This window comes from Octodon degus, unplaced genomic scaffold (genome assembly GCF_000260255.1).
Source record: "Octodon degus isolate 3935 unplaced genomic scaffold, OctDeg1.0 scaffold00108, whole genome shotgun sequence".
Classification (NCBI taxonomy): domain Eukaryota; kingdom Metazoa; phylum Chordata; class Mammalia; order Rodentia; family Octodontidae; genus Octodon; species Octodon degus.
Window position 1 is genome coordinate 2200846 of NW_004524684.1, and position 18627 is coordinate 2219472.

The 18627-nt window shown below is 40.7% G+C and overlaps 1 protein-coding gene across 4 annotated transcripts in view; it reads right to left on the minus strand.

The window, feature by feature from the left end:
- The window catches only part of Magi2 (membrane associated guanylate kinase, WW and PDZ domain containing 2), a 1451928-nt gene that overhangs the window by 242201 nt on the left and 1191100 nt on the right, over positions 1–18627 (minus strand). For all 4 annotated transcript variants that reach the window (XM_023724303.1, XM_023724304.1, XM_004639270.2 and 1 more), the window contains one exon: positions 5785–6423. In XM_023724303.1, coding sequence (XP_023580071.1) covers positions 5785–6423 — 639 coding nt within the window. The remainder of the gene's footprint in view (positions 1–5784; positions 6424–18627) is intronic.

Here is an 18627-nt window from a genome sequence, read left to right on the forward strand (position 1 = left end):
TATTTTATAAAACCCAGGGTCCATGAATAAATAAAATTCTCACCAAACTACGAATAGAATGGAACTTTCTCAACTTGAAAAAAGGCACATAAGAGCCTGAACTGCAAATCACACTTTAATGGTGCAAGACTAATGCTTTTCCCCCAAACTGGTAACCAAGTAAAGGTGTCTGCACACATGCCTTGCATTCAGCTGGACACTTGAAGTTCCAGCTAGTGTAGTAAGGCAAGGGAAAGAAGCCAGAGGTCTACGAGTTGAAATGAAGGAAATAAAAGCTCATTACTAGATGACATAATAACTGTGTAGAAAATATTATGGGATCCCCCAAAGCCTCAGATCTGAGAAGTGAATTTAATACATTTGCAATAAAAAAGAACAAAAATAAAAAACTAAATCCATTTACATATACTAGGAGCAAATAAGTTGAAAATGACAATCAGAAACCTATTCTCTGTAATCCCAGCTACTTGAGAGGCTGAGGCACAAGGAGCCTGAGCACAAGTCTAGTCTGGGCAACTCAGCAAGAGCCTGCTATGGTTTACATCTAGAGGTCTCCCGGGAGCCCCGTGTGCTCACAGGTTGGCCTCTTGGAAGGTCACTGGATCATGGGGGTGTAATCCTCATGGATGATTCAGCTTTCTGGTGAGTTTATAGCTAAATGTCCTTTCAGAAGGCGGGCCTTGATCTGAAGAAAGCAGTCCCAGGTTCGTGGCCAGAGGGGTCTGCTCCCTTTCACGTCCCTCCCTTCGCTCTCTCTGCTTCCTTTCTACCATGCTGTGAGCATTTCTCCTCCACCAGGGTCCATGCCATGCCAGCCAGCTGTGGAACCAGCAGACTATAGACTGACACCTGAACCACAATATACCTCTCCTCCCTTAAGTTGTAAGTGCCAGGCATTCTGTCCCAGCAACAAGGAAAATAACTATGACGCTGTCTTAAAAAGGGGAGAGGTGTTAGGGATATAGTTCAGTGGTTCAATGCTGCTATATTCAATTCCCAGTATAATACCACCACCACCGCCACCACCACTGCACAAAGCAAGAAAACAATTCTAGTTACAATAACACAAAGCTAGAAATACATTTGACAAAAGAAGTACAAATCTGTACCATAAAGGCTGTCAGCCAGTGCTGAGGCAAGTTGAGGAGGACCCAAACGATTGAAGAGCGATGGGGATCATGTTTAAGAACCAAAAACCTTAATGTTAAAGAGGAAAATTGTTCTCTATATTTAGAGCAACAGCAGTCTCAGCAGGCCTTTAACAAAGTAATGGTAAAATGCAAAGCTAACATCTGTAGAAACTTGCAAAGGACTTGGAATACACAGACTCATTTTGAAAAAGGAGAAGTTGGGGGAAGCACTCTGATTTCATTACACAACATGGAGGTACAGTCATCTTTCTAGATTACTATTAGAGTAATAGACATACAGTTCATGAAAAAGAATAGAGTCAAGAAATAAGTCCCCACATTTCTATTTATTAGTCTTTGTCAAAGTGCAAAGACAATTTAGTGGGAAAGAATAGATTCCCCCCCCCGAAAATTGTGTTAGAACAATGAATTGAGTCCTTATTTCATGTTATAGATAAAATTACTTTGAATTAGTTTATAGACCTAAATATTAATGTTAATATATGTAACTTACAGAAAAAAAGCCTAAGAGAAATTTTAGAATTTTGTGTTAGGCAAAGATTTAACATCAAAAGAAAGGTCTATGCAAGAAAAAATTGGTAAATTTGACTTTATCAAAACTTTATTTTTTCGCGGAACTGGGGATTGAACTGAGGCCCTTGTGCTTGCCAGGCAAGCACTTATTCTAATGAGCTATCTCCCCGGCCCCTATATCAAAACTTTGGTTATTCAAAAGTTACCAAAAAGAAAATGAAATGAGAATGAATGACAAGTCACAGAGTTGGATAATATTTACCAACTATTTATTCTAATTAGCAATAATCATGCGCCTCAGGTAAACTTCATGTACTATATGATACTGCTGCTGTGACAGCTATTTTAAAGACGTATTCTGAGTACATAGGGAACTTAAAGGCAAATGGAAGAAAGAGAAAAATAAAAGATACATAGTCTACACGGATGTATTAATATAGTTTTACAGCTAGCTTCCGTTACTTCCTTGAAAGAAATGTTTTGTGCAAATATTATTTAGGCACGATATCACGCCTGCATCTTATACTCTGATTAACTACAAAGGCAACAAGATGCAATGTATCAACTATTAGAACTGTCCTACTAATCTGTTTTGAAAATTGGCTTTGTTGTTTATCATTTTTCTCTCTTTAAAATAATAAAAAAGTTAAATAGACTACTCACTAGAAGTAGAAATAAACTGTTTGCGCATCAGAAGACCTGTGAGAGAAATTTGCCACCATAGATTTAAGCTATTAAATCACTTTACTTGTGAGAAACCTTTGCAATAACTAGGTCCAAAGTTCTCACATGAAAAAGTATTTGTTATTGTTCAATTATTCTAAACATAAAATATTAATAGAAAATAACATCTATATAATGGTATACCTCATATATCACCACCCAACTATTAACATTAATTACTTCTTTAATTGCATCTAGTGATTTTCATCAGTAGTATATATAAAAAAAGAAGACCAAAAAAAAAAAAATACCTTAAATAGGCAAGATACTCAATTAGGGATTTTGACAAAGAAGACACGCCAGCACTAATAAACACATGAAAATATGTAAGGAGGTTAGAGAGATATAAATTGAAACCACAAAAAGTAGCAGTCGTGCTCCCTGGAATGGCTATTAAAAAAGGCCCATTAAGCTAACTGTGGGAAACAAGCGCAGTAACAGGCAGCTATGGGCGCTGCGGGTGGCTCGTCCAACAGCGCAGCCGCTTGGGAGGATATTTTCATAATTTTTTAACACTTAAAATGTACACTTTGTATAGCTTCTGGAAACGCCATTCCTAGGTATCTGATCAACAAAGGTGAAAGCGAACATACAAGCAATCAGTTGGGTCCAAATATTTATAGAAAAATGATTCATAAGTACCCAGAGAGAAAATACTCCTTATGTGTAATCATTGGTGAATAGACAAAACTAGGTTAATACAATGTAATCATAGTGGTCAGCAAAAGAAACAAGCCACTGATACATGTGTCCCTTGGATAATTCTAAACAGTGGAATGCTAAATAGAACACTAAATACTATGCGATTTTATTTATAAAAATATACTAGAGAGGTAAGACTAGACAGCAAACTTGTGGTCACCTGGGGGTGGAGGTATGAGAGAGGACAGGCATTCAGAGGGCGTTAGAGCGCTGGGAAAAATGCCATTCCAAGGCTTTGTGGTATTTATTACACAACTGCTTCTTTATGCTACCAAAATGTAACGAAATATGTATTAGCAGTTGGTAAATTTAATGCTGTGTAAATTCTATCGAATTTTAGCAGATGTATTTGCTAAAAGGCAAATTCTCATAACTAAGATAGTTTATAGCAAGGCATATGCATGTATGCTACCATCCTATTTCTACTGAATGTACTACATACATTCATACATGACAATAGACGACCAACTTTCTGGCATATGCAATATGTGCCAAACTGTATCTGTTTGGGAAAAGAACTGAAATCATGCAGACAGGGCAGATGACTGCTTTTCATCTGGTACTTTCAGGTAAATAATTCAGCCATGTGCATATTTGCTTTATAAATTTAAATACAGTACTAGTCAATAATAAGAACCAGCACGGTCCTGATATAAGACCCCAGGCCTGTGGCCCTGCTTTGGAAAATCTATGCCTATCTGAAAGAGAGTAAGCACTTACTACTAGCTTCTAAGATAATCAAAGTGAAGCTTATCACGAAAACACGGTGCCACGTCCTACTAATTTCAGGGTTTAGTACCAACTATACGCATTTGGAGAAATTCAAAAGGTTTTTGACTAGAAGTGCTTTAAGCATCTCAAAGTACTTCACTCTGCAATTCTACACTAGTCAAAAAATAAAACCAAGTCACTCTTCCCTAAACAAGCAAAGTACACATAAAATATTGATTACCTGAGAATTAAATGATGAGCCAGAGAGGGCAAGAGAGAGCAGGGAGCAGAAAGAGAAGGAACAAGACCACCTGGCTACACACAGGTGCACAACGTCTCAGAAAGGGAGAGGTTGCAGGAAGCTAAAGGACCTCAAGGTTCATTTTCCTGGTATGGCGTGCCTTTAAAAGAAGCCACTCTATGAACTGTGCCCAGGTTAATTTCTATGAATCAGACAGTGGATACTGTACAGTGGTGTTCAGTTAAACCTTTCATCATTAAGAATCTGTTCCAAAAATTTGATTTTAGGACTTTAGGAACATATGGTTATTTATTTAGGAATGTTTGTTTTAATTGCAAAGAAGCAATGGAAGAAATTAAAATACATCGTTAACACTTCCCCACCACGATTCAAATACTATTTTGTAACAATGCTCTCAGAAGGTGAAACTGACTATGGCTTATCTCTCACAGCAATTTTCATTTTTAACGTAGGCACACAATACTGTGTTGTTCATGACCACATAGTATTTGCTGATATGTTACCTCCTTGAAAACAAAATCCCTGCAGCCAGGGGCAAAGGAGTCACAAATGGTGTTTCATGGGCTCTGACTTTTTTTAGTCGCAGTTTGAACTGCCAGAGCTTCCCTGCGGACCTGAGTGCTGAATGAGGCTGTCACATAGGTCTGCCACGCGTGCGGCCTTCATGCATGACCTCCTCACAGCACTGCTCCTGCTCGCCCTTCTTGGTCGAGGCTTCCACGTTACATTAGACTCAACAGAGAGGTCGTGTACACCTGTGCAGCTGCTCAGAACTGAGGACACTGCCACTGGCGACAATGGTGTCATCATCTCCTTGTGACAGGTCAGGTGGCTGAGCTTCACGGACTTCTAAGTGTCGTGAACAATGAATCCAGGACTTGCCACAGTCAAGTATTGGAGGACTCACTTTATCTGTGGTCACCTCCATCCCTTGTCCCCAGCTTCATTGGTCACCAAGAGCACAGAGACAGGTTTGTTTTTACTTTTTGGCACCGATCATTAAGGGAAGCAGAGAGGGACCCTCTGCTGTACTCACTCCCTCCCTACAGAGAGGGAAGGCAGGAAGCAATGTCCTTCCACACTCAGAGCCCCTGCTGGCCGAGAACTCCCATGCTGGGCTCTTTGTATCTCCTTCCTAGCTCAGGAAGGTGCGGTTGGGGGTAGTGCCCACCACAGAGGAAGAAGTGTCTCGAAAAATGCTTCTGAACTCTGGAAAAAGCTTGGACAGGACACAGCTTTTGTGGTTCTTAGGGGATTATCAAGCCTATTCTTGGGCTTGGTGGAAGCTGAACCAGCTCCCACCTGCCAGCCTGGAATGCTGCACACAATGGAGTGCACTGCCCCGTTGGGCAGCCAGGCAGCTTTCTCAATCGATCAAATGGGCAGCCAGTCTGAGTCCTCAACAACTGAAGCATTGATGAGCATTTGAGATAGAAGACATTTATAGCTGGAGATTCAACCTCTACCCTCCAAGGTCATAGCAAAATGTTGATAAGACTGAAAGCACTATTATAACTGTGTACAACATAAACTAGGAAAATATATATCCTCAAAATTCAAAGATGCAGCTTCCTGCATACATGCTTTTCACTACTTTCTACTGTTCTTCTTTAAAAGCATGACTTCATCACACTGTACGGAAACCTCCTCTTAACAACACTGCGACACATGGCCTCCTTGTTTTACCCACACACTGCATTGCTGAGCCAGGGTTTGTCTTACCTCCTCGATGGATAATCAAAGAAGTCTCACTTCCGACGGGGCAGTCCTTAAGTATATCCACTACTTCTGTATGGCTCAGGTTCTGTACATTCTGCTGGTTGATCTCAACAATAAGGTCGCCTTCACACAGGCCAGGGCATCCCTGAATGTCAAGTATTTGTTTCACCCGCTGTCCTGTAGGACTGTCGGCGATGGTGAAGCCAAAGCCCTGGGCACCTTTCACAATGGTTAAGGTCATAAGTTCAGCTTGGGTGGCCCCAGAGGAAGCCATAGACACATTGTCGTCATGGACGGGTGGTGGATACGTGCCATCTAGCTGACCATCAGCTGATATGGAATGCAAAGAGTGAGGCGGCCGATCTGTAATATCTGGAACTGACTGTGAGGTCCGAGAAATGTATTCCAAATAGGTTTCATAGTTATGTCTTCCATTGACCATCACTGGAGGTGGCCTCTCCATTATTGCAAGGGGTGGCACCAGGCTGTTGGCAGGATCTTCTGGGTCAAAGGGCAAAGGGTAGCCACGACACAACACCAAGTTGACACTCTGACCAATGGGAACAGACTGGAAAAGTTTGACAACATCTGCATGAGTATGTCCAAGGACACAAACTTCATTAATATAGACAATGACATCACCTGCAAGGAAGAAAGAGAGATTGACAACATGAGGTAAGTTCAATTAATGCTGACAGAGAGAAATGGAATTATTTATGAGACCAGTGAAAAAGGTGCTTTGTTTTTCAGTAAGCAGTGAAAAAAATCAATTAGAATAATACTTAAATTCCCTGTGGGTGACTCAAGGTTAGGATAGGTCTGCCAACAAATATAATGATCAAATCTTAAAAAAAATGCTATTTGGCTTTTTTGAAATTCAGAAACAGTTTATACAGAAAGGAAGGCTCAGGAAGAAAAGAACAGGAGAATCTGTGCCTCGAGACACAGGTATTCTATGCATATTTTTCTTCTGATTTTCCATTTATTGTACACGTCAGTTCTCAGAATTTCCCATTCATTTATTTATTTTTCAGAATTTTCCAGATGAAATAAAAAAGGTTTGGTCGTGAGTTTTGGATTAAAAAGAAATCCCTGGTATGTGGGTTTTTCTGGTACCTTGGTTCCTTCTTTGTAGTCTTTATTGAGGATCAAATGAGACAATGAAGGAAAAGCCTGGGGCGGGGCCCAGCTCATCGTAAAGTCTCCCACAGCGTGGACCACTAGGTGCTAAAATAGGGCAGGAGATCAGTGGCCCCAGCGCTCCAACAGGAAGCTGCTACGGGCTTGTCTTCTAATCATCAGTGAACTGATATTTCTGGTGATGATTTTTCAGTAGTAGCATTTGTCCTCCTTCTCCCGTGAATTATCACAGACTTGAAGAGGTCTACCAGTTAGAAGCTAACTTTATGATATTAGAAATTCCTTAGATATAAATTATTCATTATAAAATGTATTCAGAAGAACAGTTTTTCCTCCATAACATGCAAAAAGCCATGCTTGTTTAAGATAATTGTTTTAAAATTTTCAATTATGTATGAATAACAGTTTTATTTCTGAGGAACTGTTTTATCCTGGATTGGTCTTATTATCTTCACCAACCATCAGACTTGACAACTGTACTTGCACTCTGAGATTGTGCCTCCTGGTGCTGGTGCTGAGGAGCATGAAGGGTAAACAAGAGATGTATCCACAGATTGTCAAATGAATCACACAAATACATTAATTTAGGATTATTCTGAAATGGCCAGGGATTGCTTAGAGACATCCTCGTCCATCAGGATTTGAAACACCAAAAATGAAAAATACTGTTGAATTTTCAGAGTTAAAAATTCTTCCATCTAATGAACCACAACAAAAAAATCTGTAGTCAGGCATATCATAGTTAAGATTCCAGAAATTCAACACAAGAATGGAATCTTAAAAGCTGTTAGGCAAAACCCCCAAATCACCTATAAAAGAAAGCCCATCACAGCTGACTTCTCAGCACAAAACCTCAAGTCAAGGAGAGCTTGGAATGAAGTATTTCAAGTTCTAAAGGGAAACAACCTTCTTTCTAAAGGAAAATGACCAGATTGATGTACTCTGCAAAAACTACCTTTCAAAATTGATGGAGAAATAAGATACCTTCACAGCAAAGAACATCTGAGAAAATTTAATACCATCAAACCAGCACTCCAAAATGTTTTGAAGGCCATAATAAGAGATAATAAGGACTACAATTCCATGAATTTCAACAGAGGGAATCTACCAGACAAGACAAACAATGAACGGAGGGAGGGAAAAAAAGAGAGAAAACCAACAACTGAGAAATAACATGGCAAGGATAAGTCAATATATATCAGTTATGCCCATTGATGTCAATGATCTCAGTTGACTAGTCAAAAGACATAGACAGGCAGAATAGATCAAGAAGCAAAATCCAACAATACGCTGCATACAAAACCACATTCAATTCAAAAAGAAATTCATAGACTATAAGTCAAAAGATGGAAAACAATACTCTATAAAAAAGGAACCCAGAAAAAGGTAGGGGTAGTGATACTATTTGCAGACAAAGTAAATTTCAAGCCAAGACAGATTAAGAAGGTCACTATATACTTGTAAAGGTAACAATTCAAGAGGAAAAGATAGTAATCATAAATATATGCAACAAATGCCAATACACCCAACTATATAAAACAAATATTAATGGGCATGTAAAATCAAATAAGCACTAACACAATTGTATTGAGGGATCTCAATATTCCACTGTCACAAAAGACAGGTGAACTAGACAAAAAACAATAAAACATCAGAACTAAACTAAACATCTGAATAAATGGATTTAGTAGATATCTACAGAATGCTCACAACATCAGCATATGCATTCTTCTCAGCTACAGAGGGTGCGTTTTCCAAAACAGATCACATACCATTTCATAGAACATGCTTAAATATAAAGAATAAGCATTATCCCACACATATTATCAGACCATAGTACAATGAAAGTGGAAATCAATGGCAAAAGAAACCACAAGAACTTCATAAACACATGGAATTTAAATAGCACCCGCTTGAACAACCCATAGGTCACAGAGGGAATTAAGGAAGAAATTTGCCAGTTTCTACAATTAAATGATAACAACAATACAGCATATTACAACTTCTGGGACACAGTGAAAGCAGTCCTAAGCAGGAAATATATCAGGAAAACAGAGCAAATGCAGATAAACAACATAATAAGGAAACTCAAACTTATAGAAAAATAAGAGCAGGTTAAGCCAACAGTTCATATGAAGGAGGAAATTATAAACAACTCAGTAGAGTGGAAATTAACACATTGGAGACTAACAAAACAATATAACAAATCAATGAATTGAAGAGTTGGTTCTTTGAAAGATTAAATAAAATTGACAAACCCTTATTCAACCTTGTCAAAAAAAGGAAAAAGTCAAGTCCATGCAACTAGGAATGAAAAGGGTGAAATCACAGTGGACTCTGAAGAAATCCAGAAGATCACCTATACCTACTTTGAAAACCTGTATTCTAATAATGCACAAAAATGGACAGATTCCTAGATATATATGAATTAACATATATATAAGCTGAATCAACAAGATCTAAAAATATTAAATAAACCAATATCAATCAATGAAAGCAAAAATGTATTTAGAAACCTACCAACAAACAAAAACCCAGGACCCAGCAGATTCACTGCTGAATTTTATAAGAAATTTAGAGAATTTCCTAACACCAATATTTTTCAAACTCTTTAATAAAATTGAAAGGGAAGCAACACTGCCAAATTCATTCCTGGAAGCAAGCATTACCCTGACACCAAAACCAGAGAAAGACCCAACTAAGAAAGAGAATCACAAACCAATCCCCCTAATCAATATATAGACACAAAAATATTCAACAAGATGCTGGCAAACAGAATGCAGAAAACCACTAAGAAGATTACATACCATGACCAAGTGGGATTCATTCCAGGGATGCAGGGAGGTTTCAACATAGGTAAATCTATAAATGAAATACACCATTTTGGCTCTGGTAACAGAGCCAGAGACAAAAATCATGTGATCATTTCAACAACGCAGAAGAAGCTTTTTTATAAAGTCCACCACCCATTCATGATAAAAGCTCTACAGAAAATTGGAATAGATACTGATAAACTGATAATCGGATAAAATAATTTATGACAAGCCAACAGCCAACACATACTAAATGGACAAAAACTGAAAGATTTCACTTTAAAATCAGGAATAAGACAAGATTGTTGGCTGTCTCCACCTTTAGCCAGAACAATTAAACAAGAAAAATAAAAAGACTAATGATAGGAAAATAAGTTAAATTATTATTATTTACAGATGACATGATGCTCTACGTAGCAGACCAAACTCCAGTAAAAAACTGCTAGATTTAATAAACAAATTCAGCAGCACAGCTGGATACAAAGTCAACACTAAAAACCAATGGCCTACTGATATACAAATAATAAACTCACTGAGAGAGAAATTAAGGAAAGAACACATTTCACAACAGGATCCAAAAGAGAAAAAAAAAAAAAAAATACCTATGAATCAATATGACACAGGAGGGCTGGCCAAATAGCTCAGTGGATTAAAGCACCTGCAAGCAGGCGCAGGGGCCAGGGGTTCCATCCTTGGGTCTGTCATGCTGGCTCCGCCCCCAGGGAATGCTGAGACAGTGATTGAGACTGGGCGTGGTGGCGCACACCTATAATCCCAGCACTTGGGAGGCTGTAAACAGGAGAATCACTCCAAGTCCAATCTAGTGGTGAGACCCTGAACACCCTGTAGACCCTTCCCTAAAATACAAAAAAAATTATGTATATATAATATATAAAATATGTGATATATATATATACATATATATATATGTATATATATATCTCACAAGATGTAAAAGACCTCTACATTGAAAACTATAGCACTCTGAAAAAGGAAATCAAAGAGAACATCAGAAAATAGAAAGATATCCCTTGCTCCTAAAATTCATTTGGAACCAGAAGAGACCTCAATTAGAAAAGGCAATTCTGGGCAACAAAGGCAAGGTAGGCGGCATCACAACCCTGACTTGATGTTATATTTTAAAGCTGCTATGATAAAAACAGCTTGGTACTGACAAAAAATAATAAAATAAAATAAAGTAAGATAAAAAGCAGACCTGAAGGTCAATGAAACACATTAGAAGATGCAGACACAATTATAAACACACCCAACCACCTTATCTTTGAAAAGAGACCAAACATTTTTTTTTTGAGACCAAACATTTTCATTGGAAGAAAGGTAGCCTCTTTAATAAATGGTGCTGAAAAAATTGGCTCTGCACATGCCAAAGATTAAAAATAGATCTATATTTTTCACCATATGCTAAACAAGAGTTAAAATGGACCAAAGATTTAAATAGTAAACAGAAACCTTAAATCTGCTGAAAGACAGAGTAGGTAAAACTCTTGAAGATATTGGTATAGACAAAGACTTTATGAATAATATCCTAATCAAACAGGAATGATCACAAAAATCAACAACTGTGTTTGCATCTTATTAACAAGCTTTTGCACAGCAAGAGAAACCACCAACAGAGTGAAGAGACAACCCACAATGTGAGAAAAAAAAATGTTTGTTAGCTGCTCCTCAGACAAAGGATAACTGTCAAGAACATATGAAGAACTCAAAATAATTGAACCTCCCAAATTTAAAGACACAATCCAAAACTGGGCATCTGAGATGAATACCTACTTTTCAGATGAAGAAATACAAACAGCAAATAAATAGATGAAGAAAAGTGTCCCACATCACACATCATTCGAGAGATGCAAATTAAAACTACGATTTCATCTCACCCCAGAAAGAATGACTAACATTAAGAAGTCAACCAATCGCAAATGCTGGAGGGACTGTGAGGAAAAAGGAGCCCTTCCGCACTGTTGGTGGGAGTGCACACTGGTGCAACCACTGGAGACCAGTGTGGAGATTCCTCAAAAAGCTGGGATTAGAAGTACTATTTGATGGAGCTGTTCTCTTCCGGGTATCTTTGTAGAAGAATTAAAAATATATATGCGCACCCATTTTTATAGCAGCACAATTCGTAACAGCTATGTCTTGGAAACAACTCCAACGCCTATCAACTGAGGAAAGGATAAAAAAGATGTCTTTTTATACAATGGAGTGCTATTTATCCCTAAAGAAGGATAAACTGGAGACTTTTGCAGGTAAATGGATATAACTAGAGGCCATACTCCTAAGTGAAATAAACTAGACATTACATGTGCAAACACTGTATTGTCTCCCTAGTATGAGAAGCTGAAAGAGTAAATAAGATCCAAAAATTTACAATAGATATTGTAAAATGGGAAGAAACTTTGAAAGGAAAGAGAAGCGGGGATGGGAAAATGGAGAAAAGAAGGGAAAAGCAAGACACACACACACACACACACACACACACTATCTATCTATCTATCTATCTATCTATCTATCTATCTATCTATCTATCTATCTCAGTTCATTGAAAAGAAAGGTTTATTCTAACATTGTTTGCCAATTAAATGACAATATCTTGTACTCTGAATAATTAATTTAAAGATAATAATATACAATGCACCAACCATTGTTACCTTCCTATTATCTTGTTTTGAAATTTTGTTCTATTTTTTCTCTTTAAAATTAAAACACTCTTCCATTCACAGGTGTATGAGATGAAATGATTTCTTCACTTAATGCACTTAGTTAGAAGAATTCTATGACTAAAATAACCCTCAGCACCCTTGAGGTCACTAACTTGAGAATTTACTTTTCCCAAATGTAAGCAAACCCTTTGGAAGTGAGGACAGCAAATACCCATTTTCAGGAATTTGGGTTAGGTTTGTCTTTGGTGGCTGGTGAGATGGAAATCTCCTTCCTGGAGGACTTGTGGAGAGGTGGAGGGGGCCGTAATGGACGAGGACTCAGAACAGAGCCGGATGGCCTCCCTTGCTGCGGCCGCCATTCCTCACTGCAGGGTGTGCGGGGCATCCTTCAGTGTCACTTTTAATCTATTTTGCTCATCTCAGCCCCAGAGAAGCATCAGATTCAGGTTATTTTTTTTTCCCTGTCTCCCTCTTGTTTTGTGGTGTTGTAATGGAATTCAGGGCCTCAGAGGTGCCAGGCAGGTGCTGCGCCACTTTGCTCCCTTCCACTCCAGCTCCTATCTCTCCTATTTTTAAATGTTGTTTATTATATATTTCATGCATTTAAGAGGTTAAAGGAAAAATAAATACCAACTTAATGAAAGCTGCTCATATTAGCTGACATCTCCTTGGCTGGCGCTGCTCCTCCTCCTTTGATGCTCTTACTGTCCTTTCCAGAAATAACACTGCCCTGCCTTTGAGGCTAGTCATTTACAAGGACTTCACACATTATGTGATATCTAGGTACTCATAAAATGCTATCTCAAAATAGTATTCAGTCCCTAAATAATAACTCTCTTCAAAAATGTCTTGCGTATTTTACAAATGGTGTACACTTTCGTGCTTTAATTTCCCTCAGATACTGATGCCTGTACCTTTGGCTCCTTCATTTCACTCTCGCATTTAACACCTGTTGTTTGGCCGCATTGCCATTTCTAAATATCTGCCCACTCTCCCGTTAATGGGCCCTGGGGTGCTTACGAACTTCAGGCTACTTTAAGACTTACTCTGCTGGGAACCTCTGTGCACACACGGGAGCATTGTCCTGAGCTGCATGCCAGGGCACTGGCCCTGTGTCTCAGCCTTGGGAGCTGATGGCAAATGGCTGATACTGCAGCTCACCCTGACTCACGTCCCGCTGGCAGTGTGCAAGGACTTTCATGCTGCTTGCCTGACACAATTCTTGGGATTCTCATGCAAATCTAATAGGTGTGATCTTGATTTCTTAATTTGAATTTCCTAGATTGGTAATGAAGGTACGCACCTCTTAGTATGCTGATTGACCATTCGGGTATCTCCTGTCCCAGGTCTTCCTGTTCACTTAGCTTTCTCCTGACCATTGATGACTGGCTATTTTTGATGCCCACCTTTACTGTTGGTCTAACATTCTCTGTAGGTGGAGGATGCTGCTTGGTATTATGGTGACCACATGGGCTGGGCAGTGAAAGCCTGGGCTCAGTTTCAGCTCTATCACCTAGTAGCTGTAAAGGCACAGAGGCCCTGAGGCCCAGATCCTTCTGAAATACTGAAGAACAAAATTAATGTCTACCTGGGTTTGGGGACAGAACAGTGAGACTGTACAGGTGATGGATTTGGAAACTGTGCAAAGGAAAAGTGCTATTCTAGTACTTAGTTTTTGTCTCTGATTTCTTTTCCTGCTATAAAATCAGGAGAGTCCATTAAGGTATGTCCACTACAGGCCTGATCAACAAAGCCTTGAGGATGATTATGGAAAGGATGAGCTTCAGAGTAGGCAAATCAGAAGTGTGAAGGGACCTGCCACTCTCCCCTAAGGTTTTCTCTGATTTTAGTCACTGTTGACAAACCTGAGTCCCTAAATGTGCTTTCCCTTCCCTCTGCTCTGCCAGAATTTCACAGGAAAAGGGAATTAGGGGTGATGTTCAAAGTTCTCCAGGTTCCCTGCAAGGTCTAAAGAGTAGTTTTCTGAAATACAGGGCCTAGTGTCATCGATTTGTGAGTTTTAATGTCATCTTGCTATTTAGAAATGGAGTGAGAACTATTTGTGGTTCTTAGTAACACTGCCTCCTAGAATTTATGGATGTTTTCCACTTAGAGCAAGTTTTGAAGTTGTCAAGCAGGCAAGTGACAAAGAGTGCTGTAGCAAATATCTTTATGGAGTTACACAGATTATTGAATGTAAAAGATGTGTGTGGTCAGTTATCACAGGACAAAACCATCTAACAAGTTGACAGTGTTCAACTGCCCAGTTTAAAAAAATTATGTAGATGCCCAGATGATGTGTCATGCCAAAAATCTGGCGTCGATGGAGATGTAAACAAGCATTCACTCGCTCAGCTAGGATTGACTGGGAAGGGTATTTATAGATATGCGCTGTAGGAATGTCATTTACACGTTGTGAAAAAAATTTGGGGCCACCTGGTGTATGTCATCCAGTGAGCCAAGCCAGGGCCTGGGGTAGATGTCACTAGGGAAGGATGTCACTAGGAAAACTGGCTCCAGGGGGGTTTCACTGGCCTGCTTAAGAAGAGGGCTTGTGGATGAGTCAAGTGACTCTCCATCTCCCAATATTTTTGTTCTATAAAATGGGAATTAAAATATCTCTTTCATTTGCTCTGTGGCAATGCTGCTGTAGGACGAGACTGGACTTGTGAAAACACTTGTCATGGTACCAAGGAAAGGGTCTCCGTACGAATTTATGGCGCTCTGTTTCTTTTGAAAGCTCAGTCTACATTTTTAGTACTATGCTGCCTGGAAGGCTACATTGCATCCTATATGGCCACTCTCTGAAGGACATATGAGGCCACATAGCATTCGGGTCCCTGGTCTCAGGCCTCTTGGCCAGATTGGGTGCAATGGATGAGCTCGGGCTCCACTGGTGTGGCCTCACCAAGGCCCGACTTCCAAAGATAAGATTTTGGAATGTGAAGGGGAGTGAAGCTGATGAAGAAAGACATTCAAAATTGTTGTTCTTTAAGAGAAGAGATCCCCAGAAAATTTGTTTCTTTCTTAGTCACAGAAATTAAGACAAAGCATGAGATAGCCCACAGATCCCTCATCATTTTGATAATATAGGACACAGCACTAAACACTGTTGAAACTCTGCCAGTAACTGGCGGTGTCAAAACATTCCTCGATCTAGTCAGTTATTGTGCAGTATTCAGCCAGGCTTTATATGGATTTAACTACTCCTGTGAGCCAGGCATCATGTCATAGAAAGAGAAGATTGACATTGCGCTGTGCCTTCTCCTCTGAAGCCCTAGGCAAGGGGCCTTGGCTCCTATCTCCTAGGCTCTTCTCCAGTAGGTCTCTTCCTCTCTTCCTCCCTCTACCACTTAAACTTACTACTGCACAAACTTCTGCAATCCTGTCTGCCAGGCTTTCTGATGCAGTGACAGAAAAGACCAGGGAAGGAGAGGAGAGGGGAGCACACAGTAGGACAGAGTGAGCTTGCGGGGACGTGGGGTTCCCTAGTCACCCCCTTCTGATGTGTGGGAATAGATAGGACACGGCTAACTAATTTTTTTTCTGGTGAGGCTGAGCTTGGAGAAACCAGGGGCGTGTAAATGTTGGTGACAGAGCTTCAAAGCCCTGGGTACTGCCTTGCTTGTCAACTTAGCGCCACTCAGCCAGTGTTCTGTGTGCCCAACACCGTTCAGTGCCATGCACGGAGGTCGAGCCAAGCTCTCTGACAGCTCATGTGAGGTCTCTGTCCTCACAGTCCCTGCCTTGTGCTTCCTCCCCCCTTCCTTGCTGTGAGCACCCCCGGCTTGTGTTTTAGTTTGTTCTCTCTAGCTCAGGGGTTTTCCTTCTTGCTTCTGCTTTAGTCTCCATTAACAACTTCTTAGTCATCCTGCCAACCTGACGGCCCTTCTGACCATCATCTCTTCCTCCGCGTGCCACTTTTCTCAGTATCACAATTCTGCAACCCAAGAAACCACCTCAGCAGCACCCAGAGTGTGTCCGATCTCGGGCTACCACGCTAATGTAATAATGCTTAAGGGCACTTGCAAGCTCTGCTGTCCCTCATTCTCACCAAATCCACAGGACACAGCCACTGTCACCTGTGCTTTCTCCTCAGGGAAACCAACCCAGGGAGAAGTGAAGTAACCTCTCTGAAGTCACACCGATCGTGAATTAGGTCAGGTTCAGGGCTTCAGCACACGTGCTACGGACTGCGGTTTAGGACACATTTCGACCTGAGAGCACTTCTGTGCCCATCAAATCCGACCATCTGGAACACTGGGTAAAAGCGTCTTGAACTTCTGAATCTGCAGAAGGATGAGGTGCAGTGTTTTGTTTGGTTAGCCGAGTTAGGGGAGAGAGGCAGCGAGGCGGATTACTGCAGCCAGGGGAATCCGCGGCCTAGCAGCAGCCATTCCCTGCAAACTTCCGGTGCGTGCTGCTGGAAGAGGGCCGGGAGGAGGCCGACGCGGGAGGGGACAGCCTGTAACCCACACGCTGCAGTGTCGGAGGCGAATGCTCTCGTGTGAGCTCGCCCTTAGCTGTGTGGCCTGGGGCAGGCCAGGTCACAGAGATGACGTCACTACAGTCTGTTCTGGGGCGCAGCTTTCAGAGTTCCCAACTCTAGCGGCACGCGCGTGACCCCACAGGGTTCTGGAAGTTCCTGCTGCAGCAGTGGGAAGTGGCAGACCCCTGGGGCTTCCTCTAGGCGCTGGGTTTCCTTCAAAAGCAGCCAGGAACAGCAGCACTGTCCGGGTTAGAAGAAGGGCACCAAATGATGGAATAGCCACTCCTCAAAAAGATGCAAGACTTCTTAATCACGTTTTATTACTTCATCCATCTGACCCACTGCAGATGCCTAATTGGAAACTTGTTTTTAAAATTTATGCTTAATCAGCACACATGAACAATTACTCCTTGGCAGATGGGAATTAATCCAACGCTCTATTTACATTTCTTTTGAGTTTAGTATTGAGTGGTAAGATATATTTAAATACTTGCTTTTTATGTATTTGAGAAGGAGAAAGAATACATTGTAAGGCACTCTAAAGGCACTGATTATCTGTTGATCTGGCAAAGATGGAACAATACTTCAGATAAAAACTATAAGGAAAGCCACAGATAGAAGCACAAAAGACCTTTGCAAGCTTTAAACAGCACAGACTTTCTAAATAACCTGCTACATTGGGAATTCAGTAGCATAAATGGTCAGTGAAATTCATTTCTGTAAAAAAATGTAATGAATTCTATTAAAAAACAAAGAAGATAAATATGTTACTGGGGACCATATAAAATGAAAATAAGTTACTAGTAGAAAATAACAATAAAAGTTTAAAATTATCTGACAACTCCAAAAGTCTGTGAGAACAAGCTGAACAGGTGTATAGGGTTACTCTGGGCTGTGCAGCGTGTGTGGGCACACGTGGGCTCAGCCACACAGCTACTCCCAAAATAGTCATAAAACTGGTTTAGTTGCTTTAAAAGAAAAAGAAAAAGAAAATCCCCAAACACTAGCAACTGAAGTTACACAAGTATCTTCCAAGAAAGAGGTAGCGTTGTGGCGGCTCTGAAGGGATGCACAACCAGCAGGAGCTACTGCACTCCTGAGCGTGTAGGACTGCTCTACAGGAGAGTCTTCCAGGGGCCCACGTGACCTGGTGCCTCCCAGAACTTGGAGGGGACACTCCAACGCAGTGTCTCAAGTGTCTCTACAGATGGAGGGGCCACTTGGCTGGGATAGGACAGGGAAACTGCATTTGGACATATGTCATAATAGTTTGTTCTTTTTAATTTATTTAGTACAGGGTTTACAGGGTCTCACTACACATCATTAGACTCATAGTGATCCTCCTGTTTTCAGCCTCTCAAGCACTGGGATTACAGGTGTGCACCACCATACCCAGTCTCAATCGCTGTCTCAGTGCACGCTGGGGGCAGGGCCAACATGGCACACCAGGGATCAAACCCTGGTGCCTGTGCTGTCTAAGCAGATGCTTTAGTTCTTTGAACTATCTGGCTGGCCCCACAATAGTTTATTCTACTTTACCTGCTACGTGTTTGCAAGCTGTTGCAACTGTGCGTGCGTGTGTGTGTGTGTGTGTGTGTGTGTGTGCACTGCCTGACCCACACACCCAGGATGGGGAGAAGAACCCTATTTCAAGACTCCAGATAACACTGCATTTGTGACTGCTTTTGAAAGAAGGTAGCATCTGCTCCTGTGGGAGCTGGGCATT